Source organism: Hemiscyllium ocellatum, chromosome 13, assembly GCF_020745735.1.
Source record: "Hemiscyllium ocellatum isolate sHemOce1 chromosome 13, sHemOce1.pat.X.cur, whole genome shotgun sequence".
Taxonomy (NCBI): Eukaryota; Metazoa; Chordata; class Chondrichthyes; order Orectolobiformes; family Hemiscylliidae; genus Hemiscyllium; species Hemiscyllium ocellatum.
This window is the reverse complement of record NC_083413.1, coordinates 57,465,883-57,493,464: the sequence shown is the minus strand read 5'-3', so window position 1 is coordinate 57,493,464 and position 27,582 is coordinate 57,465,883. Positions and strand designations below refer to the sequence as shown.

Sequence of the window (27,582 nt, the reverse complement as noted above, 5' to 3'; positions counted from 1 at the left end):
TCTTTCACTCCTCCTCGACACCCGTGCTTCTGCCCTTCTCCACACCTAAACCGTGTCCCCCCCACCCTCCCCCAATGCCCCTTTCCCTTCAGACAATCTTTGTCAGGTTCATTAACAATTTAAGAAAGACTGTGTGTTTGCTACACCTGCAGAGGGTGCACTTGCCGCATTTCTGCATACCACTCCCTCCAATCTTCTCTCTGCACCCTGCTTCACCCCTCCACCCCACCGAACCCAGACTATTTATTTCTGTCAAGTTCAGTATTAATTCGGAAAGACTGTTTGCTACAGCTTCAGAGGTTACACTCACCAGACATTTCAGTAGCAGTGTTTGTGAAATCACAGGCAGCATGTCGCAGAAGATGTCTGCATTAAAGAATAGGACCATCCATAATGAACTATGTTTATGAAGGGCAGAATTAATGTTTTTTGAAATGCAATTTTCATTGAATATTTATCCTAAAACACCAAATAAAAATCTGAATTTGCAATTGTGATTTAACATTTCCATTTGCTCATTGCTCCACTTGAATTAGATCTGCGGTCCCACATGTTGACCATCACCTTCACTGGGCACACTGTTCCCTTTTCAATTAAAAATGCTTTCTTTTCAGCAAACAAATGGTGCTGCAGGACAAAAATAAATGACTTTTTTGTTTTTTGCAAAACAAAAATTACACTGTTTCCTAACACAGTCTGCAATGTCTCTCCATCTGTTCCCAATCCCTCACTTCCTCTGTCTTGCTGTCTGCCCTGCTATCTATTGGCTTGTCTATTGCTGCATTTGATTGCTCCAGAGGGAAACTTGGGTAAAAACTGAGAAGGGGAGAGAAGGTAAGTGAGACTGAGGGTTTGAGGGCGTTGGAAGAGAATTGGGTGATGGACATTCAAATGATACATTGTGATGTCAGCAGTGAAAGAAGCCAGGCATGTTACAGTAGCCAGAATAGCCATCAACATCCTGTTCCAGTTTCGTGTCAGAATATGTTCAGAACAGCCTTCGACCTGACAATATATGGCAGTGGTTTCCTTTAGACTCCTGCTCCCTCAAATGGCAGTGTGATTACAGAGTCATAGAGATTACAGCATGGAAACAGACCCTTCGGTCCAATCCGTCCATGCCAACCAGTTATCCCAACCCAATCTAGTCCCACCTGCCAGCACCCAGCCCATATCTCTCCAAACCCTTCCTATTCATGTACCCATCCAAATGCCTTTTAAATGTTGCAATTGTACCAGCCTCCACCACATCCTCTGGCAGCTCATTCCATACAGTACCACCCTCTGTGGAAAAAGTTGCCCCTTAGGTCTATCCTATAGCTTTCCCCTATCACCCTAAACTTATGCCCTCTAGTTCTGGACTCCCCCATCCCAGGGAAAAGACTTTGTCTATTTATCCTATTCATGCCCCTCATAATTTTGTAAACCTCTATAAGGTCACCCCTCAGCCTCTGACGCTCTAGAGAAAACAGCCCCAGCCTGTTCAGCCTCTCCCTGTAGCTCAGATCCTCCAACCCTGGCAACAGCCTTGTAAATCTTTTCTGAACCCGTTCCAGCTTCACAACATCTTTCCGATAGGAAGGAAACCAGAATTGCACGCAATATTCCAACAGTGGCCTAACCAATGTCCTGTACAGCCGCAAGATGACCTCCCAACTCCTGTACTCAATACTCTGACCAATAAAGCATACCAAACGCCGCCTTCACTATCCTATCTACCTGCAACTCCACTTTCAAGGAGCTATGAACCTGCACTCCAAGGTCTCTTTGTTCAGCAACACTCCCTAGGACCTTACCATTAAGTGTATAAGTCCTGCTAAGATTTGCTTTCCCAAAATGCAGTACCTCGCATTTGAGTTAAACTCCCATCTGCCACTTCTCAGCCCATTGGTCCATCTGGTCCATATCCCGTCGTAATCTGAGGAAACCCTCTTCGCTGTCCACTACACCTCCAATTTTGGTGTCATCTGCAAACTTACTAACTGCACCTCTTATGCTCGCTTCCAAATCATTTATGTAAATGACAAAAAGTACAGGACCCACCACCAATCGTTGTGACACTCCACTGGTCACAGGCCTCCAGTCTGAAAAACAGCCCTCCACCACCACCCTCTGTCTTCTACCTTTGAGCCAGTTTTGTATCCAAATGGCTAGTTCTCCTTGTATTCCATGAGATCTAACCTTGCTAATCAGTCTCCCATGGGGAACCTTGTTGAACGCCTTACTGAAGTCCATATAGATCACACCTACTGCTCTGCCCTCATCAGTATTCTTTGTTATTTCTTCAAAAAACTCAATCAAGTTTGTGAAACATGATTTCCCACTCTCAAAGCCATGTTGACTATCCCAAATCAGTCCTTGCCTTTCTAAATACATGTGCATCCTGTCCCTCCGAACTGGCTTGTCTTTACCACCCTTCTTAAACAGTGACACCACATTTGCCAACCTCCAGTTTTCCGGCACCTCACCTGTGACTATTGATGATACAAGTATCTCAGCAGGAGATCCAGCAATCGCTTCTCTAGCTTCCCACAGAGTTATCTGGTACACCTGATCAGATCCTGGGGATTTATCCACCTTTAACCGTTTCAAGACATCCAGCACTTCCTCCTCTGTAATCTGGACATTTTGCAAGATGTCACCATCTATTTCCCTACAGTCTATATCTTCCATATCCTTTTCCACAGTAAATACTGATGCAAAATATTCATTTAGTGTCTTCCCCCATTTTCTGTGGCTCCACACAAAGGCTGCCTTGCTGATCTTTGAGGGGCCTTATTCTCTCCCTAGCTACCCTTTTGTCTCTAAAATATTTGTAAAAACCCTTTGGATTCTCCTTAATGCTATTTGCCAAAGCTATCTCACGTCCCCGTTTTGCCCTCCTGATTTCCCTCTTAAGTCTACTCCTACTTTCTTTATACTCTTCTAAGGATTCACTTGGTAAAAACAATGACTGCAGATGCTGGAAACCAGATTCTGGATTAGTGGTGCTGGAAAAGCACTGCAGTTCAGGCAGCATCCGAGGAGCAGTAAAATCGACAATTCGGACAAAAGCCCTTCATCAAGAATATTCCTGTATTCCTGATGAAGGGCTTTTGCCTGAAACATTGATTTTACTGCTCCTCGGATGCTGCCTGAACTGCTGTGCTTTTCCAGCACCACTAATCCAGAATAAGGATTCACTCAATCTATCCTGTCTATACCTGACATATGCTTCCTTCTTTTTCTTAACCAAATCCTCAATTTCCTTAGTTATCCAGCATTCCCTATCCTACCAGCCTTCCCTTTCACCCTGACAGGAATATACTTTCTCTGGATTCTTGTTTTTTTTAAGTGCGGAAACAGGCCCTTCGGCCCAACAAGTCCACACTGACCCGCCGAAGTGCAACCCACCCAGACCCATTCCCCTACATTTACCCCTTCACCTAACACTATGGGCAATTTAGCATGGCCAATTCACCTAACCTGCACATTTTTGGATGGTGGGAGGAAACCCATGCATACACGGGGAGAATGTGCAAACTCCACACACAGTTGCCTGAGGCGGGAATTGAAGCTGGGTCTCTGGCGCTGTGAGGCAGCAGTGCTAACCACTGTGCCACCGTGCCGCCAAATGTTATCTCATTTCTGAAGGCTTCCCATTTTTCATCCAGGTAAAAGTATTAATTGCAAACAAAAACAAATTGCTGGAAAATCCTGAGGTAGGATCACCGGATCCAAAATGTTAACTGATTTCTCTTCACAGATGCTGCCAGACCAGCTGAGCTTTTACAGCAGCTTGTTTTTGTTCTGATTTACAGCATCTGCAGTTCACTTTTATTAAGAAATGTTGATTAGTTATCCTGCAGATCCCATCTCTACATTTAGATTATTATAATTTCAAAGCTTGATCTTCCTAAAAGCTCCCTTGGACTTGAGTCTAATAGTTTATCTGCTGCCAGTGTAATTGTTCACGTCATTATTTACTGATTTGATTATCTTGTGCCTCCCTTCCTTGTAAAACAACTTGGGAGAGGAACCCCTTTAACATTCATCCTAAGCTGCTTGTCAGGTAAAATTCAAAAGTTGGTATGATCTCTTTCTCCATTTCACCATAAATATAGTATTGTGAATGTCTAGCTCTGAGTTTATGGATTTTTATAGTATAGCTTTTAGTTTGAGTTAAAGCTTAACTGTAAATAGTTAAATGCAGTTAAAGCAAACTTGGAACTACATCCACTTAAATATTTGGGACTTGAGGATAACAGTTAGAAAGGTAAATTCATCTAACATCAGGTGGACTCACATAACTGGAGAGCTGAAGATGAGATGTTTACAATCCTTATAGTGTGACGGTCTGTTGAGATTATTTTGTTCTGGATGTTAGAGCTGAATAGCTTCAAAAGTGTATGAAAACTGGATGATTGTAAACTTCAGCTCAAAGAGGAATTTGTAAATAACCTTTAAAATCAGTTTGAGGGCATTCCAGAGTTTCCCCACAAAGATGGTTGGAGCCTAGGGGAAGGTATTCTGGTTTCACAGTTGCAGATTTGACCTCATGTGGTTTGTAGCTCACTAAGGAATAGTCTTAAGTAAATGCTTAAACAGCAAAAATGTAAGGGTGTGATTAATGACAGTAAAAGGTGTGAAGCTCAATCTCAGTTTGAGTGTTGCAGAAGATGCAAGGCTGCCTCGTTTAAAATTACTTGGGCAGTTTTCAGTGGTCCTTTACAGAGTCGAGTGAAAAGAAAATACTAGCTGGGAAGTACTGAAAAAAAGTAACCTGAATGAGGAACTGAGACAAGCACAGTCAAAGGATGGTAAATAAAACTTGCAACTGAGTGTGACTGGAAATGAGTAAAATTTCCCCAGGGGACTGTTGCATACTTTTAAGCTGGTCCTAGCACGAATAAATGTTTAAGATACAATAAATTATAAGAGAATCCTTGAAATAAGGAGGAGGGTTGAGTGCATATTATATATAGCTGTGGACAATTTTATGTTAATTCTGTTTGTTGTATTTAAGTCTTGGTTGTGCGATAAAGTTTGTTTGCTTTAAAAAAAAGTGAAACCTTGTGTAATTCTGTTGGTTAAACCAAGATGTCTATTTTATTTAAGGCTAATGGTCCCTGACTTGATTGTAATAACAGTCCTAAAATTTCAAATTTTATCATTTCATTCTTGTAACAACTTGTCTGTTGAAAGTGAACTTTGTTTCATAAACTATGAAAATTGTCCTTGATGTCAAGTTAATACAAATTGAATTCATTTCCTTATATTTTGAAGGTTCAAAGACAAGACTGTTAGTGTTATTGAGACATTACTACATCTTTTTCAGTGCTTGTGTGTCTTAAATCCCCTTGAATGATGGCTTGAACAGTTGTTTCAACCTTGCTTCCACCACCCTGCATAAGTAGTTAAATGGTAGCTTTTTTTAACAAAACAAAGCAAAATGTATTTTGAGAAGGTATTTCATGCATTGCGTTAATTTCCACCTATACCAAGATTAGTATGTTATATTCTAATTATTCTTTTCACACTGCAGTGAAAGTTGAATTCCTGAACTAAATTTGCCTTTAGTTTTGATTCATTTCAGTTTGCTGTCACATAATTGTCAGTCTTTAATTATAGGTTGTTTTTATCTTCTAGGGGCACTGATATCTGTTGTAATGCTCTACTTTGTGGACTTATTGACTGGTATGAATATAAATTTTTTTTTTACCTCCTAATTCAAAGTGCTGCCAAAATTGTTTATAATACACTTTGCTTTTAACTTTTTAGAAGGTGATCTCAATGTGACTGCATGGAAGCGTTCAAAACTCCAAGCTGTTGCTGCAGCAGAGTAAGTACTCATATTTAAAATCTGATTGAAGATTTGTAGCTCGGGTATCCGTTGTTGTGGTTCTGCTCGCCGAGCTGGAAGTTTTTGCTGCAAACGTTTCGTTCCCTGGCTAGGGAACATCATCAGTGCTGTTGGAGCCTCGTGTGAAGCGCTGCTTTGATGTTTCTTCCGGTATTTATATTGGTTTGTTCTTGCCGCTTCCGGGTGTCAGTTTCAGCTGCAGTGATTTGTGTGTGGGGTCCAGGTCGATGCGTCTGTTGATGGATGTTCTTGCCGTTTCCGGGTGTCAGTTTCAGCTGTAGTGGTTTGTATATGGTGTCTGGGTCAATGTGTCTGATGGAGTTTGGGGATGAATGCCATGCTTCTAGGAATTCTCTGGCTGTTCTCTGTCTGGCTTGTCCTATGATCGTGGTGTTTTCCCAGTCAAATTCATGTTGCTGGTTGTCTGAGTGTATGGCTACTAGAGCTGATGTTCATGGATGCGGATTGTTAGCTGTCTTCCTGTTTGTCCTATACAACCAAAAGGACTAGCCACTCTACCATACGTCAGGAGCGTCTCAGAACTGACAGCCAGACTACTGCGACCCTTAGGACTCAACAGCACACAAGCCAACATCCACGCTCAGACAACAACTCACTAGAACAAAGGACCCAATACCCAGCATGAGCCAAACTAACGTAGTTTACAAAATACCATGCAAGGACTGCACAAAACACTATATAGGACAAACAGGAAGACAGCTAACAATCCGCATCCATGAACATCAGCTAGCCACAAAACGACACGACCAGCTATCTCTAGTAGCCATACACTCAGACAACCAGCAACATGAATTTGACTGGGAAAACACCACTATCATAGGACAAGCCAGCCAGAGAATTCCTAGAAGCATGGCATTCATCCACAAACTCCATCAACAGACACATTGACCTGGACACCATATACAAACCACTACAGCTGAAACTGACACCCGGAAACGGCAAGAACATCCATCAACAGACGCATCGACCTGGACCCCACATACAAATCACTGCAGCTGAAACTGACACCCGGAAGCGGCAAGAACAAACCAATATAAATACCGGAAGAAACATCAAAGCAGCGCTTCACACGAGGCTCCAACAGCACTGATGTTCCCTAGCCAGGGAACGAAACGTTTGCAGCAAAAACTTCCAGCTCGGCGAGCAGAACCACAATAAGTACTCATATTTTGGATGAGGTCTTAAAAATCAGATCTGGGCATATAACACCAGGAGTTTATTAGTAGGAAATTTAGTGAATGTTACAAATGGAGTTGTGATTCAATTAACTTTTTAAGTGATCATAACTACTGTGAATTCTAAGATAAATATTTTTTTGTGATGTGGAGGAAGGCAAGAAAAATAAATCATTGCAGACTGATACAATCTTTTATCAATCATAATATCCAAAGCTTCCTATTAATTCAGGAAATGGTGTTCAACATGGGATACCTGTGACACAGCGGTAATGTCACTGTTTTCGTAATCCAGAGGCGAAGGCTATTCCTTCGGATCCTGGGTTAAGAATCCCATCATGACAGCTGGTGGAATTTAAATTAAACATTCTGGAAATGAAATCTCTTCTCATAGGAGAAAACCATAGTCAGTAACATCTCAGCCAATACACTGATCATCATCTTTTGGAAAGAAAGCCGTTATCTTTACTTGGTCTTTTCTACATGACAGTTCAGATCCACATCTTAAGTGGAGGCTTAAATGCTTTTTAATGTCGTCTAGCAGCAGCTCATTTCAACAGCAAACCAGGGATGGGCAATCAAAACTGACCTTGCTGATGGTACCCACATCTCATGAAAGTAATTTTTAAAATGTAAGATTCAGTAAAGAAAACAGTTTTCTGTATTTGCTTATCCACATGCTGAATTAGTTTTGTTTTGCCCTACCTGATGGATCGTGGCTCTTAGCTTAGATTTTTTTTGAACAGAGAAATCTTCAGTAAGGCATTCAGTTAAACTTCATTCCAATGAAACTCAACATGTAAATAATTCTAATGCTGCTGAAGTACCAGTTTGTGTAGCATTTATAAGAAGTGCTTTGAACAGTGATCTAATTTTAAAAGCCTGTGGAATGGAAATTTCTAATTTCCAATGTAATTAGTGTAGTTGTTGGAAATCTTGATTTGTAGGGATAAAATAAACACTATTCCCAAATCAAATCTTGGCTGTTACCAAATCTGTGGTCACTACTCAGTCATCCTTCTGGCATATGTTTAATAACTTTTAATGTGAACAAGATTGGATGTAGAACTTTATTTGCATAAGCTGTGATTTTATAAAAAGCCTTAAATTTTAATACATGATTAGAGACCAAGCAGGTATGTTTGGATGAAGAAAAATGCTAGCATCATTGTTTCACTTTATTGGTTGTCACTACTCACATAAAAATGAATGTAGGTAGAATCAACAAGAAACAGTAACCCATTGAGAACTTTGCACTTCGTACTCTATTCTTGTTGGCTGTAAATGTGCAGTTCAGTTTTTTACAGTTTCAAACTTCTTCATGTCAATGGTAGCAATCTCAGCTATAGGCTGATGCATTAGAAAATCTGAATTCTATTGTGTATAAGTGAATTCTCCCATATTTGTCAATTTTGGCAACCAAAAGCCTATATAAAGGGATATCTGAAATGGAAGGGGCAACTAATGACCTCTTTTGATTCCGTTTAGAACAATGCATGATTTTTTTTGGAAAAACTATTGTTGAAATCCTCGGTATAGTAAGGTGATGGGTACTATTCTCGCACAATAGTAGTGTGCACTCATCAAATTGAAAATCTCACAACACCAGGTTATAGTCCACTCCTTCACTACCACCTGATGAAGGAATTGAGCTCTGAAAGCTAGTACTTCCAATTAAACCTGTTGGACTATAACTTGGTGTTGTAATTTTTAACTTTGTACACCTCAGTCCCAACATTGGTATCTCCAACTCATCAAATTGGCCCTTTTGGTTGTTCCACATAAACAATGATCTTGGGAAAGTCTATTATTCAGAGTATTCCACTCTCAAGTTTTACATATGTGCAACAGAAACAGGGGTAGGCCATTTGTCTGTTTGAGCCTCCTTTGTCATTTGATCTAATTATGGCTTCAATTTCATTTTCTTATCTAATTCCTAAACCCTTTGTCTCCCTTCTCAATTAAGGATCTTATCTACCTCAGCCCAAAAAGTATTCAATGGCCCTGCCTAAACTGCACTCTGAGGAAAAGAATTCCACAGACCTCTGTGCGGGGAAGGGAGAAAGAATTCTTATCTGCATCTTAAATGGACCCCTAATTTTTAAGATATTTTCCCATTTCTAGAATTCCTCAAAAGGGAACACAAAAGAGAAACTGCTGTCAGCATCCTGTCAATTTTCCCTATGATCATGTATCATTCAATAAGATCACTCCTCAATCTTGTAAACTACAATTTGTGGAGGCTCAATTGTTCTAATATTCCAATGACCCCTTATCCCAGGAATCAGTTGAATGACCCTCTTCTGAACTACTTCTGATGCTGTTACATAACTTATGTAAGGAGATTGTTCATTGAAATTATATGGTTACCATATTGTTTTGTTGGGGAACTAGTTAATTAATATTTAAATATTTTTATAGTGAAAAATACAATGTTGACAATTTGGGAAGATGTCTTTGTTTTGATTCTTCATATTTTTTATTATTTTAATGACCTCCTTGATGGGATTCAATCCAGTATTATAACATTGAACTTGCTGTGGAAGTAGCACAAAGATTTTGCAAGACCACAAAACAATTACAATGAAGATTTGTTTTTCATTTAAAATCCATGAAAGTTGGTTCATGATTTGTTCTTAATGATACTGCACGTAAACATTGGCCTCATTTCTGTGCAACAAAATTAATGAATTTCACCGGTATCAATCCTCAGAACAACAATTTTCCTCTGTTTTCTTCAGAGTGAAATGTTCAGAACTTTAAACGTCAGAATAAAAATGCTGCAGAAATTTGAAAATCTCATTCTGTAGAAACTAATTTTCATTGTGAAAGCAGTATTAACTTTGCTTACTTTTTGTCTGTTCTTATGTGTAACTTGAGCTATGCCATCTTGTTAAGCTTTTTGCTTGAACTGTCCTGGTTAAAAGATTAAGTAGCAAACTACTATACTCTGGATGTATTGTATGCATTTAATTTATGTCAACTTGGCTTCCAATGCTTTTCTAAAATTGAATGAGCTTGTTACCTGTTTAGATTAAATCTAATGTTTTATATTGGACTTTTTTTCTATCCTGGCTGCTGCACATCAATGGCATTACTTGTGCGCCCTGCCCCAAAGCAGGTCCCTAGTTCCATTATCTGTTGACAACCTGTTTCTTGTCTGCCCTTAATGACGATTTGCCATTGCCTTCCATTTTGAGGCACGGCAAAAAGTACGTCTCAAGCCTATCTCTACGAGACCAAATCCATGCTGTATTAAAGTTATTGTGAACCACACGCTGGCCAACTGAGCTAACTGATCCCACTCTTTAAATAGTGGTGCAGTCTGTGGTTACTGGAATTGGGAAAGACTATTAAGAATGTTATTCTTTTAGGCGAATTGGCTGTTCATAATATTTACTTCCTATTTGTGTATTACTGCAATGAAACAAATAGGTATAGATTAGATTACTTAGTGTGGAAACAGGCCCTTTGGCCCAACAAGTCCACACCGACCCTCCGAAGAGCAATCCACCCAGACCCATTCCCCAACATTTGCGCCTTCACCTAACACTACAGGCAGTTTAGCATGGCCAATTCACCTAACCTGCACATTTGTTCTATCACACAACCCTGTTTTGAATTGTATAAATCCTGTGATTGCAGCAAAGTGCCTGGGAGAACCCCTATATTGGCAATGAGAGTAAAAGAATGTTGTAGTTCTTCAATCAGCGATATAGGTTTGGTTAGAAATTTTCATTACAAAAAAAGTAATGAAGTATGTATCTAAGAAGATTTGTTCAATATCTGAACAGAAATTTAGCTAGAGCTTCCACGTATTCTTCCTCTACTTTTTTTTTTAAGATTTGTTTCCCTGTGTATGGAAACAAGTCCACACCGAACCTCTGAAGAGTAACTCCCCCAGACCGATTCCTCTACCCTATATTTACCCCGGTCCAATGCACCTAACACTATATGGGCAGTTTAGCATGGCCAATTCACCTAACCTGCACACCTTTGGATTGTGGGAGGAAACTGGAGCACCCAGAGGAAACCCACGTAGACACAGGAAGAATGTGCAAATTCCACATAGTCGCTGGAGGCTGAATTCGAACCTGGGTCCCTGGTGCTTTGAGACAGCAGTGCTAACCACTGAGCCACCATGAATCCAATCTGATAGATCAACTGTGAGCTGATAGTGTGGTCCTTTCCTCTTCAAATGCCAGTGGCTAAGAATGTTTGATCTATAATCTGATGAATTGTTTTAAGATTCTTTCTGCTGCCAGTCCATCCCTGTTCAAACTTGGAGTAATTGACAGGTATAATAAGTGATTAATCTGCAAATAAACCCAACGTAGGATGGCAAATAGGAGCTGCTGATATGCTTTTCTCTGTGGTGCCAAGTATCTCAACACCCACACAAGTTTAGACTTGTTTAACAGAGGCCACAGTTTGAAGATTGACTGCGCTAGCCACTGAGAAATAGTGGCAAGTAGTCTTATTTATGTACTGTTTCTCATACTTTTCACTCGGGTGCTTTTTTAAAAATAGGTAAGCATTGCTTTTTCTGCTTGGTGTTTTCCTCCAGTTCCTTCTGCATCTGAATGCAAGGATTACTGCATAAAAGCTAATTGATCATTCTTAGCAATTAATTTAGTTGAAAGGAATCAAATGCTATGGATCATTCTCCTGGTTCAGAGATGATTTTCTTTGCTTTAGGTCTGAAGCAGTTGCTTGATTCTGGTCAGGTTTTGGATTGTGATATCATGCAGCTTTTCCAAACTGCACTCTAGCCAAACCATTTGACGGAGTGCTTTGATTTCAGAAAAACTTCCAGCTGTTTTTAGCTGTCTAGACGCACCGCAGCTGGTTTTCTGTAAGACTGTTCAGAAACTTAATCTGCTGAAATTGGTTCGTGTTTGAACAGACTTTGTAAACAGTTGAAAAAAATCTGAGTTGTAGAGCTGTTTGACAGTTATGACTCTTATTAAGATGTTGTTGTCCTGATGTTGCTGAGCAGCACAAAGTCGGTCATCCCCTTCCTTGTAAATGATTATAGCCAATTAGCATGTCAATTTAGGCAAAATAATAAACACAATACCAACAGTATAAATTTACGGAATTGCATCAAATGTAATGTAGGTTATTAATTTCTCAAGTTTTAATGCTATCCTATAAAATAAGACAATTGTTTTCCTTTCTGATAAGGAGCTAGTCAAATATTGAAGCATTTGGGAAGTTTGTTTATTCCTCTTCAAGGCATTTGAGACAAAATGGGAACCTTTGTCCTGCACCATTGTCCTCTCCCTCAACCTAGGGAGCACTTGCGATGAGCAGATTACACTTCTTAAATATTTCATTACTAATTATATTTCATATATTTGAGGGGGTAATGGCATAAGAGTACTGTCACAACTATTAATCTGGAGAGCCGGGTAATATTTTGGGGGCCTGAGTTTGAATCATATCACACCAGACGGTGGGATTCAAAGTCAGCAAAATCTGGAATTAAAAGTTTAATGATGACTGAGATCATTGTTCGATGGTCAATCCTGGTTTAATGATTGAAGGATAGCAATGCTCGGAGCAGAACCAGACATACCTGTAAACTGAGGTATCAGTCAGGTGAAGGTACAAATTAGGACTACTTCCATGCCAAACAGTAAAAGCAAGAAGTGATAGACAAGGCTAAGATATTATACAATCAAAGGATCAGATCTAAGTTCTGCAGTTGTACTACATCCAGTTGTGAATTGTAATGGACAATTATACAACTCCTCAAATATCCCCATCCTTGCTGAGGTAGTCTAGCACATCAGTGCAAAAGACCAGGCCAGAGCATTTACAACGATCTTCAGCTAGAAGTGTCAAGTGGAAGATTTGTCTCCGGTTCATTCAGAGCTCTTAGCCTCACTTCCCAGTCATTAGCCAATTTGATTGACTCCCATTGTTAAGAAACAATTAGAGGTATTTGGTACTACACAGATTATGGGCCCTAATTTCATACGTGTCAGACTATGCCTTTCTTCAGATATGTTTTCTTTGTAAAGTAATGGAGGGTCCCAAAGACCAGAAGAATGCAAAAGAGCCATTAAAAGTAAACAGTGTTTCTTTCATGAAAGAGATTAAAGGTGGAAAATTTGAATGTCCAGATATTTTATTATGCACACCTCAAATTGTGACATTTGTTAGCTTGTCACTATTAAATTTTGAGAGTTCTGCTCTGTTATAAAGTTAACATCCTTAATAGCTGCAGTTTCCCTCTATAGAATAGGTTTTTCCATCAGTTTAACCTCTTGAGCTGGGCAAGTGCCATGCCTTGGAGACCACAAAAAATGAATTTACAAATTATAACAGTCCCTCATTATGGAACAGAGACTCAGGACAAACAGGAAGGAGGCCACTTGGTCCCTTGAGCCTGTGCCACAATTCAACTGTATCATGACATACGTTCTGCTTCATTAAGGTTTCCTGCATAATGTCCATATCCTTCATGGATTCAGTGTCAAGCAAACTATCTCACCTGTCTTAAATATGCTTAATGTATGAGATTCATTGCCCAAGAGTTTAAAGAAATTTCTCCTCATCTCTGTTGTAAACTTAGCTCTATTTTGAGACTGTCACCTGGTTTGAGACCACCAATCCCATGCCTTGGGAACCTTCCTTCCTGGATCTCCCCTGTTAATCCTATTAAAGTTAACATGTTTCAATGCGATTCCCTCCTCATTCATTAGAGAATGTTGGCCCAATTGCCTTTTTTTAAAAAACTTAAAACAAAAATAACCGTACACTTATCCACACTATATTCTAAATCAGCTTGAAGCCTCTTTACACAGCCCACATATTCTCACCTAGTTTCGTCATTAATGAGTTTGAAAATATTGCACTTGTTTCCCACATTCAAATCCATAAATCTTGTCTGCAGGGGGTGGTTATGATGAATAACTGGGGCCCGAGCACTGATCTTGCATGTTGCTCGAAACGTCGATTCTCCTACTCGGACGCTGCCTGACGACTGCTTTCTGGCACTGCACTGTTCAACTCTGATCTTCAGCATTTGCAGTCCTCACTTTCCCCCAGCTAATTACAACATCCCATTCTGATAATGACCTATTTATTCCTATTGTTTTCTGTCCTTTTGACAGTTTTCAATTCATCTCCCTTCATTGTGTTCTTGTGTTGTTGACTAACTTGGTATGACACCAAGCAGTCAGTTAACAACCGATATAGTTGCAGGTATTCTAGAACTCAATTGACGTTGATGCTTGTGCTCTTTGGAAATCATTGGTGATTCTACTGCGTTTGAAGGTTCCCATTTGATAGTTTATTCAGTTTCTGATTTGCAAGGAAACATCAGATTTGAGTTTTCAAATTTTCCCCTCTAAAGAGTGATGTCAATGTTATTATTTTTCTCCTTTTCCCCTCAATGTTGATGATCTTGGTCTGTAGTGTGATTTGGATGCAGGGAAAGCTTTCTCCTCAGTGTTCTCAGATTTTGCCTTCAAGAGGAAAGAGAAACCACCAATTCTTTTATAAGCCTGCCAGTTCTAATGGTAAAAATAAAAATACAAAATTCAATTACATGTGAAACTTGCCAACAATTGTCCCATTAGGGGTAATCCGTAATTGTCCTACTAAACTGATTTAATTGAAATCTTTTATAACCTAGTCTTGAGCCCCATAAATCTTTCAATGTGTGGCTTGTTTAATGAATCCCTTCCTGAAACATGGAAAGTTTAAAGTGAGTTTTCAAATTCCTTTATGGAACTGGTAAAGATGGATATGCCAAGGGTGTTTGGTCCCATTTCCAGGTTAGCTTCAACCAACCTTTTTGGCACTATTTTTATTTTCCATTGCCACTTGTTGTTAAAAAGTTTGACTTGGGAGTTTGAGAGATACCATTCTTTTTCAAGATTTTCAAAAAGAAATACTACTTTTCTGCCTGTCTGATTTTGCACCTCTGGTTTGGATGCATGAAAAGAACAGTCTCCCCTCTTTCCTATGATATTTCTTGGTTCTTTTTGCCGTGTCCCCTGAGTTCATAATAAGCTACAAAAACTTTGGCTGTGATATTAATTTAATCCAAAATGATTCTGAAGTTGGCAGACTGACAGCTGTATTTACCGTTTAGTGCAAATCTGAGCCAGAACCAAATTTGGCTTAATACATTTAAATACTACCAACAGGCTCTGCTCTGCATATGATGTAGGCACACAGGTGTATATTTGAAAGTTGAGATATCAAATGACTCCTGGATAGAATTAGCCAGCAGATTGGATCCAGACAAATACTCAGACAGGAAACTGCAATTATTGTGCCAGCCTTTTGAAGAATGCTCCTGCTTCATTTGGACGCCCTGATTGGGGATTGCCCAGAGTGCTTCTCTGGTTGAGATTGGCTGCAACAAATTGAAGCATGAAATTTGGACACCTAACATCCATTTAGTGGGCACAAAACAGTGTGGCCAAAGTTGAAATTCTCTTTCCTTGCCATATGGTGTTTTACCTCTCTACATTTCTAATATTTATAATCAAGACTTAGGATACAGTCTCTTAACTAGATTATCTTAAGTTATTTTTTCTTCGTAGATTTCATTTTTATTTTCTGTGATGGTATTTTCCTATGCTATTCCTTCATTCTTTCTAAATACCTCCAAACTTTGCATCTTCATGGATGCAATTGACTGCTGTTGTAGATATACATTTATTTGGAACTGGGCTTGTAACATAAGTGGAAAGACTGCATAATCACCTGTGTAATCATCCAGACCTACCTATTTTTAATACCTACAATCACTTTAAATAGACCCGTCTTTAAATCATGATCACAATGTAATGTGGTTTTTGTAGAAACTTGTCAGCCCTTTTGAAACTGAATAGTTCCTCCTCTGTCTTTCACAAAGATAAATATTGCTGCATGTTTACTACAAATCCAGTCAGAATCAATCACTCTGCACAGGAGACTGTTATGTCGTACCACCTTCAGTGATTTCTTCAACCTCTTGTTTTTGTTGGACGGCTTTTGGATGTGTGCATACAAACTTTTTAACAAATCAAAACTCAGATAAAAATGATCTATAAATTATACTGCTTTAGCAAAGTTTAACACTGTGATTAGCTGTATTCAGTTGTAGCACAGGATTAGTGGCACAGAAAAGCAGTTTCACTGGAATGGAAACCCATGAATGGTCATTTTAGTGTTCATTATTCCATGTTGCTGAATTCATAACAATAACTGTCACCACAATTTTTTACAGATGAGAATTAGGACTAGCAGCTCTCGGCCAGAACTACACAACCTATCATCAAAACATCATCTTGAAGAATATATAAATATACTTTCAGATTTTGGAAGAGGGGGTGGAAAGCACTTATTAGTGGTCTTCAATTAATTTATTTGTAATCAATTGTAACATTGCCAAATGGGTAGCAAAGACAGCATTAAAATATGTATTTTCAATATTTTGGGATTCAAATGTTTATAGTGTATTTTCTCACATTTAAATGGGAACTATGAGCTCAAATTTAGAATAATTTTAATAGTTGTGAAATGTTACATCTGGAGCACATCCTGTGATATCTAGTTCTTTTTGAGCTAGTATTCCACGAGTGGGTAAGTTTTTCGATTTCTATGTCATACGTGTAACCCCTTGTGTAGCAATAATTTTAGGCTTGTGTGCTAATACTGATGAAGGTAGAATTTTATATTGGGAACTGATTGATGCTTACTACTAAAACCATGCATTGTTTCCTAAAACAAATGAATAACACTTTATTCTTAAAAAATAGATGCTGTCTGTGAAATAATTGGAATGGTTGAGTGTGAGATACGTTGTTTTAAACAATCTCATATTCCAGTGAACTAATGCAAGACTGTTGGCCAGTACATTTTTATATTTACTGTTAACTGCAAATTTATTATTTTGATATGCAAGTAGAATTGATTTTTGGATCATTAAAGAATTTTTCTTTCAACTGAAAATGAAACTTAAATCAAAATCAGATGTATTTAAGTCCATGTGAAACCTTTTGTATGCTTAACTAAGTTCTCTCTCAAATAAATGGAAATATGTATTCGTTTACCTGTATCTCTTTTCCTTTGTAAACAAAAATATGCTAAAAATACTGCATGTCTCTTCCTTAAACTTATTCCTAACACAGGAGTGTCCAAATTTTTGTGGATTGCATCAGTTTTAATTCACGTTCTCATTAAATTATATATCTTGAGGATTGGGCAACTCTTGGATTAATTTACAAATTAATCAAGAGCACAGGAAGTATCTTTCAAACGTGCATGCACACAATTTAAAGGCTAGATCATTGAAAAAGAAATAAGTGCAAATAGACTAGAGTTATCTGAACTTTAGGTACCACTTATGGTCCTAGGAAATGTGGGTTGGAAATATGTACTTAGTATCTGCACAACATGTAAAAAGAAAATACAAAGAACTAGTGATCTCAGCTGATCACTTAATACATTTAATGATAAATACATGACATTTTTGTTTGGTTCAAAACCTAACACGCTAATAACCAAAATGTTTTTCTTAATTTGCTTTTTTCCCGCAGGGCTGAGAAAGCAGAACGCATTCGTCAACAACAAGTGGAGGACTTAGCTAAAATTCAACCAATGAGTTCTTTTGCAGTAAGGAATAGATACCTTTCCAGACTTGGTGCACAAGTAAGGGAACCATATGGTGCTATCAAATAAACTAAGCAAAATAGGTTCTCTTCTATAAAATAGCATTGACATCAAACCAAATGTAAAGGAATAGTGAACGCTTCTCAATGTTCACCTTTATTATAATTATCTTCAATCGTGGTATCTTCAATATTTACCACAAACTCATGAATAAACTGGCAGTTAGGGACTTAGTACCCTGAGTAAAAAATGAAGGATGTAATACAGAACTTCAAACATGTATAAAAAGAGACAAGATGTTGAACCTTTTAGTTTGTAATCATTAGGACTAGGTCACCATTCAGCTTCTTATGACCTAGTTCTGATGAGTGCGAAATGAAAAGTTTTGACCCTAGAATAAATTGGTTCCCCGAGCAAGAATTTGACATCCAGAATTGGCAATGCCCTGCCTTGCTGTTGAATACTGTTTTGCTTCATACTATTGCTGATTTGCTGTCAATGCTAGTGCTGAAAGCTAGATTTTTTTTTGGTTGTGAAGCTGCTATTCAGTATGTTGCTTGAATGATGTAGAGGGATCATTCCAAATATTCCTTCTGTTCCTCTTGCAGCTACCAGAGAATTACAGCGTCCATGTATCTGCACTGGCATATAGGAGTGTACTCAAATGACTTGGATGATACGCTCAGAAAATTACTACCATTTTAAATTTTCAGAGTTATGAAGCTGATAAAAAGAAACTGGAACAAATCTCTTACTGTACTTTTTATATTGGAAGAATCATTGACACTATCATAAATTTTATTTTGTACATGTTTTTCACTTGGGTAAAGATCAAGGTTTCAAAATATTTAAAATTTGTATTTTAACTGTATAAATGCTAATGTTTTACTTGAATTCGAACATGAAATTCAGAAATTTGAACAACCAAAAATGTCCATGTATCAACAAACTCGAAGGTGTGGAAAATTCCAAAGTTTTTGGATAGTTTACACTGCCCATAAATTTTCACTTTACAATTTGAACTGTAATTATCATTAAAACTGCAGTTGAACTCAGTTCTTTGAGCGAATATGCAAATTTTGTTCAGTCTTCCAGCGTGTTTTATCAACATGCCCAGAAATTGCACATTCATTGTAAATGACCGTTTTTAATTGAATAAAGTTTTTGTAAAATTAAATCTTTTAAACATGGTTTCTTTAATGCTAGATTAGGGATGATTATTTGTAATTAATTGTGAAGCTCAATGGAGCACATTAGATGCATTTACCTTCCAAGCTCAAACCATAGAATGCTGGAGTAAGGGACTCAAAAGTTGTGGATTTTAAATTTTAATGCTGCATTTGTCAATCAGCAAGCATATGATCGTGACCAAGTATGGGGCAGGATACAGATGTCAGTTTTGGACAAGGTTGTAGTTTTTGGAGGGATTGGTCTGCTCAGGTGGTTGAATAGCTGGTTTGTAATAGCAGAGTAATGCCAACAGTGCTGCTCAATTGCCACACTTGAGATTACCGTGAAGATTCCACCTTCTCAATCTTGCCCTTTGCCTGAGATATGGTGACCCTCTGGTTAAACACACTACCAGTCATCCATTTCTCTAATGACAGCACCCCTAAGGTCCTCTGAGACTAAGATGACTTTACCTAGTTTTTGAAAGATGGAGCAAATATGGCATTTAAGTACAGTGTAGAGCTTTAAGCTATTTAGTAGACATGTTGTGGTAGGATTCAAGACAGCCTGTTATAGAAATGGCAACGTGATAAATAGGCATGGTCAAAGAGAGGATTTAAGTTTTTAATTCTAAATTTCAGACAGCTTAAGTGTCAGAATTCTTTGGGAGGGAGTAAGATCGCAAGATTATGGCTTTACCTTTCTGATATTCACTTTGCAGAGGGTATTACTCATCGATGACTACATCAAACAATCAATTTATCAGCACAAAAATTAAGGGATTTAGAGGAGTTGTTGAGATGTAGACATGGTATTATTAGCCTACATGTAGGTCAGATGTACTTTCTCCCTTACTCTGACTTCACTGATTGGCTTACTACTCTCCGTGCTAGTACTATCTGTCTGGATTGTACAAATTTTGGAAGGACAGATGCTGAAGACAGGCAGGTGAAAGCAATCTGACTGTTGGCTTCACACTAAGGGCAAACATGAGGATGAAAACTGTGGCCAGTTAGTTAGATTTGGGATGAAATAGAGACCTGGGCATCATGGCCTATTGGTGTCTCCAGAGAGGACACATCAATTAGTTCAGAGTACTTGTCAAAGATCAACTGTGAAAGGCTGCTGATGAATCTGTGTTGAAACAACTTTTTTTTTCTTTCTGGAGTGAGAAGAGCACAGTGGGCAAGCAGCTCCTGCAATTGTGTAGGTTGCAGGCTGGTGTCTCTGTAACTTCAGTGGTTTAAACAGACCGTGATCTGTTTATATGTAGTTTCAAAGCAGATAATTGTAACGTGACCATATGACACAGCAGAAGAAGGCCATTCAGCTCATCGAATTTACTCCACCATTCAATGAGATCATAGCCGATCTGATAATCTCAACTCCAGCTTCCTGCCTTTTCTCCATAACCCTTGATTCCCTTAGTAATTAAAACTCTATCTCAGTCTTGAATATATTTAATGACCCAGTCACATCACCCCTCTGGTAAAGAATTCTGTGGGTTCACCAACCTCAGAAGAAATTCCACATTTCTGTCTTAAATGTGATTATTCTGAGATTATACCCTCTGATCCCAGACACTCATACAAAGGGAAACAACCTTTCCTTATCTACTTTATAACTTTCGCAAATAATCTTGTATGTTTCAATAAGATCACCCCTCATTCTCCTAAATTGCATTGACTATCGGCCCAATTTACTCAACCTCTCCTCATTAGAGTGTCCCTCCATACCTGGTGTCTGCCAAGTGAGCATTCTCTGGTTCATTCACTTTCTCCATCCAAGTCATTACAATTTTTAAAAAAATTGTGACTCCTGCATTGACTCCCATGGCACACCCACTAGTTACAGGTTGCCATTCTGAAAATATTTGCTTTGTCCTAACTGTCTTCTATTAGTTAACCAATCTTCCATCCATGCTAGTACACTACCTCCAACACCATGGCTTTTACCTGAAGTAGCTTAATGTATGGCACTTTATCAAACACTTTCTGAAAATCCAACTACGTTATATTCACTGCTTTTCCCTTTATCCTCCTTGTTGTCACCTCAAAGAATTCTAGTCAATTTATCAGACATGTCCCCTTCATGAAGCCATGATGACTCTGCTTGATATGTTATATCCTTTAAAATAGATGCTAATGTTTTCCTAGTAATAGCTGTTAAGCTAACTTGCCTCTCATTAGTTGCTTTTAGTTCCTTTTTTAAAGTGTTACTTAGCAGTTTTACCATCCTCTGGGACTTGCTCAGACTCTGAGGATTCCTGGAAGATCAGTGCATCCACTATCTCTGTGACTAGTTCCTTTAATATCTGAGGATGCATCCCATCAGGTCCAGGGGAATTATTGGTCTTTTGACAGTGGTTTCCCTAGCATTTTTCTCTAATAGTTTGTAATTATTTCCTCTCCTCCCTTTGCCCCTGAATACTGTATTTAGTAATTTTGGGATGCTATTAATGTCTTCTACTATGAAGACTGATGCGAAGTATTAACTTTCCTATCATTTTCTGATTTCTCCATTATATTTCCTCAGCCTCATTCACTAAGGGGCCTGTGTTCACTTTGGCTTCCTTCTTCCTTTCTACATGTTTTAAAGGAGCTTTTGCTGTTCATCCTGATATTGCAGACAAGCTTACCATCAAACTTTATTTTCTGTTTTAGAGTTTAGTTTTAAAAACTCTCCTAATCCTCTGGTTTACCATTGATGTTTGCCACATTTGTGTTTGTTTTCTTTCAATCTGATACTATCCTTAACTTCCCTGGTTAACTGCGGTTGGTTTATAGAATCATAGATGTACAGCTGGAAACAGACCCTTTTGTCCATGCCAACCAGGTACCTAAATTAATCTTGTCCCATTTGCCAGTATTTGGCCCATAACCCTACGCTTTCTAATCATATACCCACCCTGATGCCTTTTAAATGTTATGGGAAGGTGCCAGTGCTGGACTGGTGTGGACAAGGTCAGAAGTCACAACACCAGGTTATAGTCCAACAGATTTATTTGAAATCACCAGCTTTTGGAGTGCTCCTCCTTCGTCAGGTGAAGTAGAGAGAAGCAGACAGGAACAGAATTATGTGCAGACAGATAGTAGCAAGATAGTTCCAGGTAATTGAGAGTATCAAAAAGTAATTTCAAATAGTGAGTGGAGTGTCACGGGTACAGAATTGACTTTGAGTTGCACAACAGTGTGGAATCACCAAGCAGAAGCTGATACTCATGAAGACAGCCTCAAGCATGATTTTAAGTTCATGTCATGTACATGTAACTCCACCATACTGTTCTTTGCAAAATCTTCTATACTGTTCTGTTTTGACCCTGCCTTGATAACTTATCTCTCTACCTTAATTGGTTTGTACAGTTTTGATTACTTGTTACTTTGGTTAGGCCCTTGACATGTGACTCTTACATCTATCGTGTTATTCCAGCCATATGGTTTGTTTCGAGCATCATCCTATTTTGTTGACACTCACACCATCTGATACTTTTGATCACCAGCAAAGACTTGTCATTCAGCCTACTGACGCTTCGCTTACACTATTTGAATGTATCTTTTGACACTTAATTATAAAAAAATCTCTTGAATGTTATAATTGTACCAGTCTCCACTTCCTCTGGCAGTTCATTCCAAACATGTACTATCCTCTGCATGAAAAGGTTGCCTCTTAGGTCCCTTTTATTACCTTACCCCTCTCACCTTAAACCTGTGGCCTCTAGTTTTGGACTCCCCTACCCTGGGAGAAGACCTTGACTATTCACCTTTCCTTGCCCCACGTGATTCCATCAACTTCTGTGAAGTCACCCCCTCAGCCTCTGATGCTTCAGGGAAAAGAGTGCCAATCTATGCAGCCTGCCCCTATAGCTCAAGCCCTCCAGCCCTGGCAACATCCTTTTCAATGTTTTCTGAGCACCTTGAAATTTCACAACATCTTTCCTATAACCGGGAAACCAGAATTGAACTTAGAATTCCAAAAGTGGCCTAACCAATGTCCTGTACAATTGCAACATGATCTTCCAGCTCCTATACTCAATACACTGACCAACAAAGGCAAATTTTACCAAACACTTGGCCCATCTGATCCAGGTTCCTTTGTACTCTGAGATAATTTTCACTGTCCACTACAATACCTATTTTGGTGTCGTCTGCAAACTTACTAACCATACCTCCTTATATTTGCATCCAAGTCATTTGTATAAATGATAAACAGCAGTGGACCCAGCACAGATCCTTGTGCATAGCTGGTCACAAGTCTTAAAAGCAACTCTCCACCACTTTTGTTTTCTACCTTCAAGCCAAGTTTATATCTAAATGGTTAGTTCTCCTTGTTAACCAAGCTTAGAATGGTGCTGGAAAAGCACAGCAGGTTGAACAGCATCTGAGCAGCAGGTAAATCGACATTTCAGGCAAAAGTCCTTCATTAGGAATGAGGCTGGGAGCCTCCGGGGTGGAGAGATAAATGGTGGTGGGGCTGGGGAGAAGGTAGCTGAGAGTGCAATAGGCGGATGGAGGTGGGGGTAAAGGTGCAGGTCAGAGAGGAGGGTGGAGCGGATAGGTGGGACAGAAGATGGACAGGTGGGACAGTTCATGAGGACAGTACTGAGCTGTAAGGTTGGAGGGGGTAGGGTGGGAGAAGGAGAGGGGAAATGAGGAAACTGGTGAAGTCACATTGATGCCATGGGGTTGAAAGATCTTCTGCCTCGGGACTCTTCACTCTGCTTTTCCAGCACCACTCTAATCTTGAATCTAATCTCCAGCATCTGCAATATCCACTTTTATCTAACCTTGCTAACCAATCTACCATGTCTGCATGACATTTCCAGTTTTGTTCCTTTGGCTTGTCCAGATTGCTTTGAAGCTTCTTATTTTTATACCCTGGATTCTTATCTCCTTTCTGAAATCCTCCTCCTTCACTGGAATTTGTCTTGGGTATAAGCCAAAACTTCCCTGAAACATCTGCCATTTTCCGCAACTATCTTTGCTACTGAACTCCTGTCCCAATCTACTTGAGCCAGCACTGCGCTCATCCCTTTGAAGTTATCCTTATTTAAGATTAGCACAGGTTTCTGGTCCTCTCAAACGGAATACTAAATTCTACTATATGGTCATTCTTTCTGAGGGGATCATTAACTCTGATCATTTATTAAAGCTGCCTTATTACACGTTGGATCCAAAATAGTTTTATGCCTGTTTGGATTCACAACTGTCTCTAATTCATTTTATGAATTATTCTTCATGGATTCAGCTGCGAATCTGACTATCCCAATCTACATGAAGATTAAAGTCACCCATGATAAGTGTACTGCCTTTGTCACTTGCCCTCATTGTTCTCTGTCCCAACATATGGCTATGGACTTCTACTGCCAGTGTCATCTTCCCTTGTTATTTATTACCTCTTTTTGTATAGATTCTGCATCTTCTGATTTGAGATTGTTTCTTGCTATTGTACTTATTTATAATTGTTTTTTTTTCCCATTAAGATCATGTGTATTCTCTTCTGACTGTGAAACAGTTAGTGTGCACCTAATGGATGTGTTTGCACTGTAACTTGTGATTTGGATTAAAGGAGTCTGTATTTTATTTTACATGTTTGGAGTAATAATGAAATCTGAGGGATTGGATGGATGGGTTAAAAACATGCTGCAGAGTTTAAGGATTTGAGGATTCTGGTTCCTGCTGCAGTTCTCAAAAAACCGGAGGGAGTTTATTTTAACTTCAGATGTTGCTAATTGGAAAGTCGGAATTAACATTTAGGTGATGAAAGGGCCAAAAAACTGAAGTTATGGGGACTTGGGGATTAATCTGAAATCCTGCAATGAAGCTGCAGGAAGTTACTAACACTTAACGATTCAAGTTACTGCTTAAGAATGACAGTGAAATTTTGAGATTAAAACACATTAAAGCTTCACCCATAGTTGTGGTGATCATTTTTGGAGTCTAACCTTTGTGCGGCAAAGTTAGAGAAGCAATTTGAAATGGTCAGCTCCCAAGAAACACAAACGCATGGATCCCTGAGACACACGATCTCCTGATGTGAAACGGTTACTGTGTGTGGACAAGCAATGTGCACTTTAACCAAACTGATAACCCCTGAACATTTTTTGTTCTCCAAAAGTGATTTTAAAAATAGGTTTAAGCCAGGTCTCAAAATTTATAGCACAAGCCAAGCCCCTAAAGTGAAACAACATACCCTCAGACAGTAGGTATATTTTTGTATAGTTCACATATACATGATCTAAAGGTTACAATGACTTCTTTACTTCATGGACGAGGTCATGTACAGCGTTAAATGATCATTTGGAACCTCATGGCAACAGGACATTGCAGAAGGCAAAGCTACTGTTCACTGATTTTTCTCCAGGTGCATCATTGTAAAGGGCCTGGGAATGATCGGGTCCTACTTGCAAAGTCAGGCCTAGGGCTTTACTGGAAAGGACCTCATGAGGTTCTGGTAATTTCCATGCATGAGTGTGTAAAGCAAAGGCTCATGGAAACACTGGGCAGTGATCAAAAGAGCGTGGAAACACAAAAAATAAGTTTAATTACGAACATGATAGCAAAAAAACTCAAATACAGTGAGAATGGAAAATAACAATTAGCAAGAAGACTTCCGCTGACCAAAAACATGACCCAGAGGGATTTTCTCTGTATGCGCACTGTGTGGTTGGGTGCAGAAAATAATGTGTATCCACATCCTGTTGAGTTAAGGAAAGGGGCTATATATGATTTTGGGAGCACCTTCAACTGTACCCTTGAAGTTTCCAGTGCCTGCAACAAACCAATGCAAGTGTTGTACCATGGAGATGGGGAACACTATAACTACCAGCAAACCTCTATACCTATACAGTAATATCCCATATCAGCAAGTAACTTGAGTTTCTGCTTTCATCCTCAGGCCCAAACAATAATTGGGCTGTCGATGATAACTGATATCTGGTGTCTCCATCCATGTGGGCCAACGATCTAATGGAAGACTTGTTATCATACCAGCATCCTAAGATGAAGCGAATCCCAAAACTGCCAGAATGTTAGCAAGTTTTCAGAAGGTTTGTAGCTCAGGCTGAGGTTCTGGACGTAGATTTGCTCACTGAGCTGGAAGGTTCGTTTTCAGACATTTCATCACCAAGCCAGAATGTCTATGGAAGAGTGAGGAAGGAAGCTAAGGCTACAATGGGGCAATATTGGAGAAATCACCAAGAAGCGAAGAAACTTGTGGAGGATGTGGAACCTGAACTAGAAGATACACAAATTTGGGAGGTGATTTTATGCAATATTATCAAAGTGGACATTCACCCCGGCTTAGAGTTGATTGTCTGGTACTGGTGGTGGGGCAGTTAATTGTTTGTGTCTGGCTCATGATCAAATGTTCACTAGTGAAAACATTTGATCTGGGCAGATAGACATAAGGTTCTGGGGAGACATAACAATGGAGACTTTTTAAAGTATATATATTCAATCTCAAGGTATGACTGTTGCTGTCTTGGCCAACATTAATTGCCCTTCCTTGACTACCCTCGGAAATGATTAGAACTTGCGAATCTAACCCACTGACAGGCTATTCTGATCTGATGTGAGAGCCACATATGGTGTTGGCTTCACTGACTGAACTGGTCCTCACCCTGAATAACTTCTCTTTTCAATCCTCCCACTTCCTCCAAACTAAAGGAGTTGCCATGGGCACCCGCATGGGCCCCAGCTATGCCTGCCTCTTTGTAGGATATGTGGAACAGTCCATCTTCCGCAACTACACTGGCACCACCCCCCACCTTTTCCTCCGCTACATCGATGACTGTATCGGCGCTGCCTCGTGCTCCCACGAGGAGGTTGAACAGTTCATCAACTTTACTAACACCTTCCATCCCGACCTGAAATTCACCTGGACTGTCTCAGACTCCTCCCTCCCCTTCCTAGACCTTTCCATTTCTATCTCGGGCGACCGACTCAACACAGACATCTATTATAAACCGACTGACTCCCACAGCTACCTGGACTACACCTCCTCCCACCCTGCCCCCTGTAAAAACGCCATCCCATATTCCCAATTCCTTCGTCTCCGCCGCATCTGCTCCCAGGAGGACCAATTCCAACACCGCACAACCCAGATGGCCTCCTTCTTCAAGGACCGCAGATTCCCCCCAGACGTGATCGACGATGCCCTCCACCGCATCTCCTCCACTTCCCGCTCCTCCGCCCTTGAGCCCCGCTCCTCCAACCGCCACCAAGACAGAACCCCACTGGTTCTCACCTACCACCCCACCAACCTGCGCATACAACGTACTATCCGCCGCCATTTCCGCCACCTCCAAACGGACCCCACCACCAAGGATATATTTCCCTCCCCTCCCCTATCAGCGTTCCGCAAGGACCACTCCCTTCGTGACTCCCTTGTCAGATCCACACCCCCCACCAACCCAACCTCCACCCCCGGCACCTTCCCCTGCAACCGCAGGAAATGTAAAACTTGCGCCCACACCTCCACACTCACTTCCCTCCAAGGCCCCAAGGGATCCTTCCATATCCGCCACAAGTTCACCTGTACCTCCACACACATCATCTATTGCATCCGCTGCACCCGATGTGGCCTCCTCTATATTGGTGAGACAGGCCGCTTACTTGCGGAACGCTTCAGAGAACACCTCTGGGCCGCCCGAACCAACCAACCCAATCACCCCGTGGCTCAACACTTTAACTCCCCCTCCCACTCCACCGAGGACATGCAGGTCCTTGGACTCCTCCACCGGCAGAACACAACTAC

The 27,582-nt window shown here is 39.8% G+C and overlaps 1 protein-coding gene across 4 annotated transcripts in view; it reads left to right on the top strand.

The window, feature by feature from the left end:
• Window positions 1-18,844, top strand: part of mfsd1 (major facilitator superfamily domain containing 1) — a 56,399-nt gene extending 37,555 nt beyond the window's left edge. For 3 of the 4 annotated variants that reach the window (XM_060834207.1, XM_060834204.1, XM_060834206.1), the window contains 4 exons: window positions 5,629-5,676; window positions 5,761-5,821; window positions 17,586-17,697; window positions 18,267-18,844. In XM_060834207.1, coding sequence (XP_060690190.1) covers window positions 5,629-5,676; window positions 5,761-5,821; window positions 17,586-17,697; window positions 18,267-18,326 — 281 coding nt within the window. In that variant the 3' untranslated portion in view covers window positions 18,327-18,844. Of the gene's footprint in view, window positions 1-5,628; window positions 5,677-5,760; window positions 5,822-16,273; window positions 17,073-17,585; window positions 17,698-18,266 lie in introns of those variants that run through there. The other variant, XM_060834205.1, reaches the window with a different exon arrangement.
• The last annotated feature ends 8,738 nt before the right edge of the window (window positions 18,845-27,582 follow it).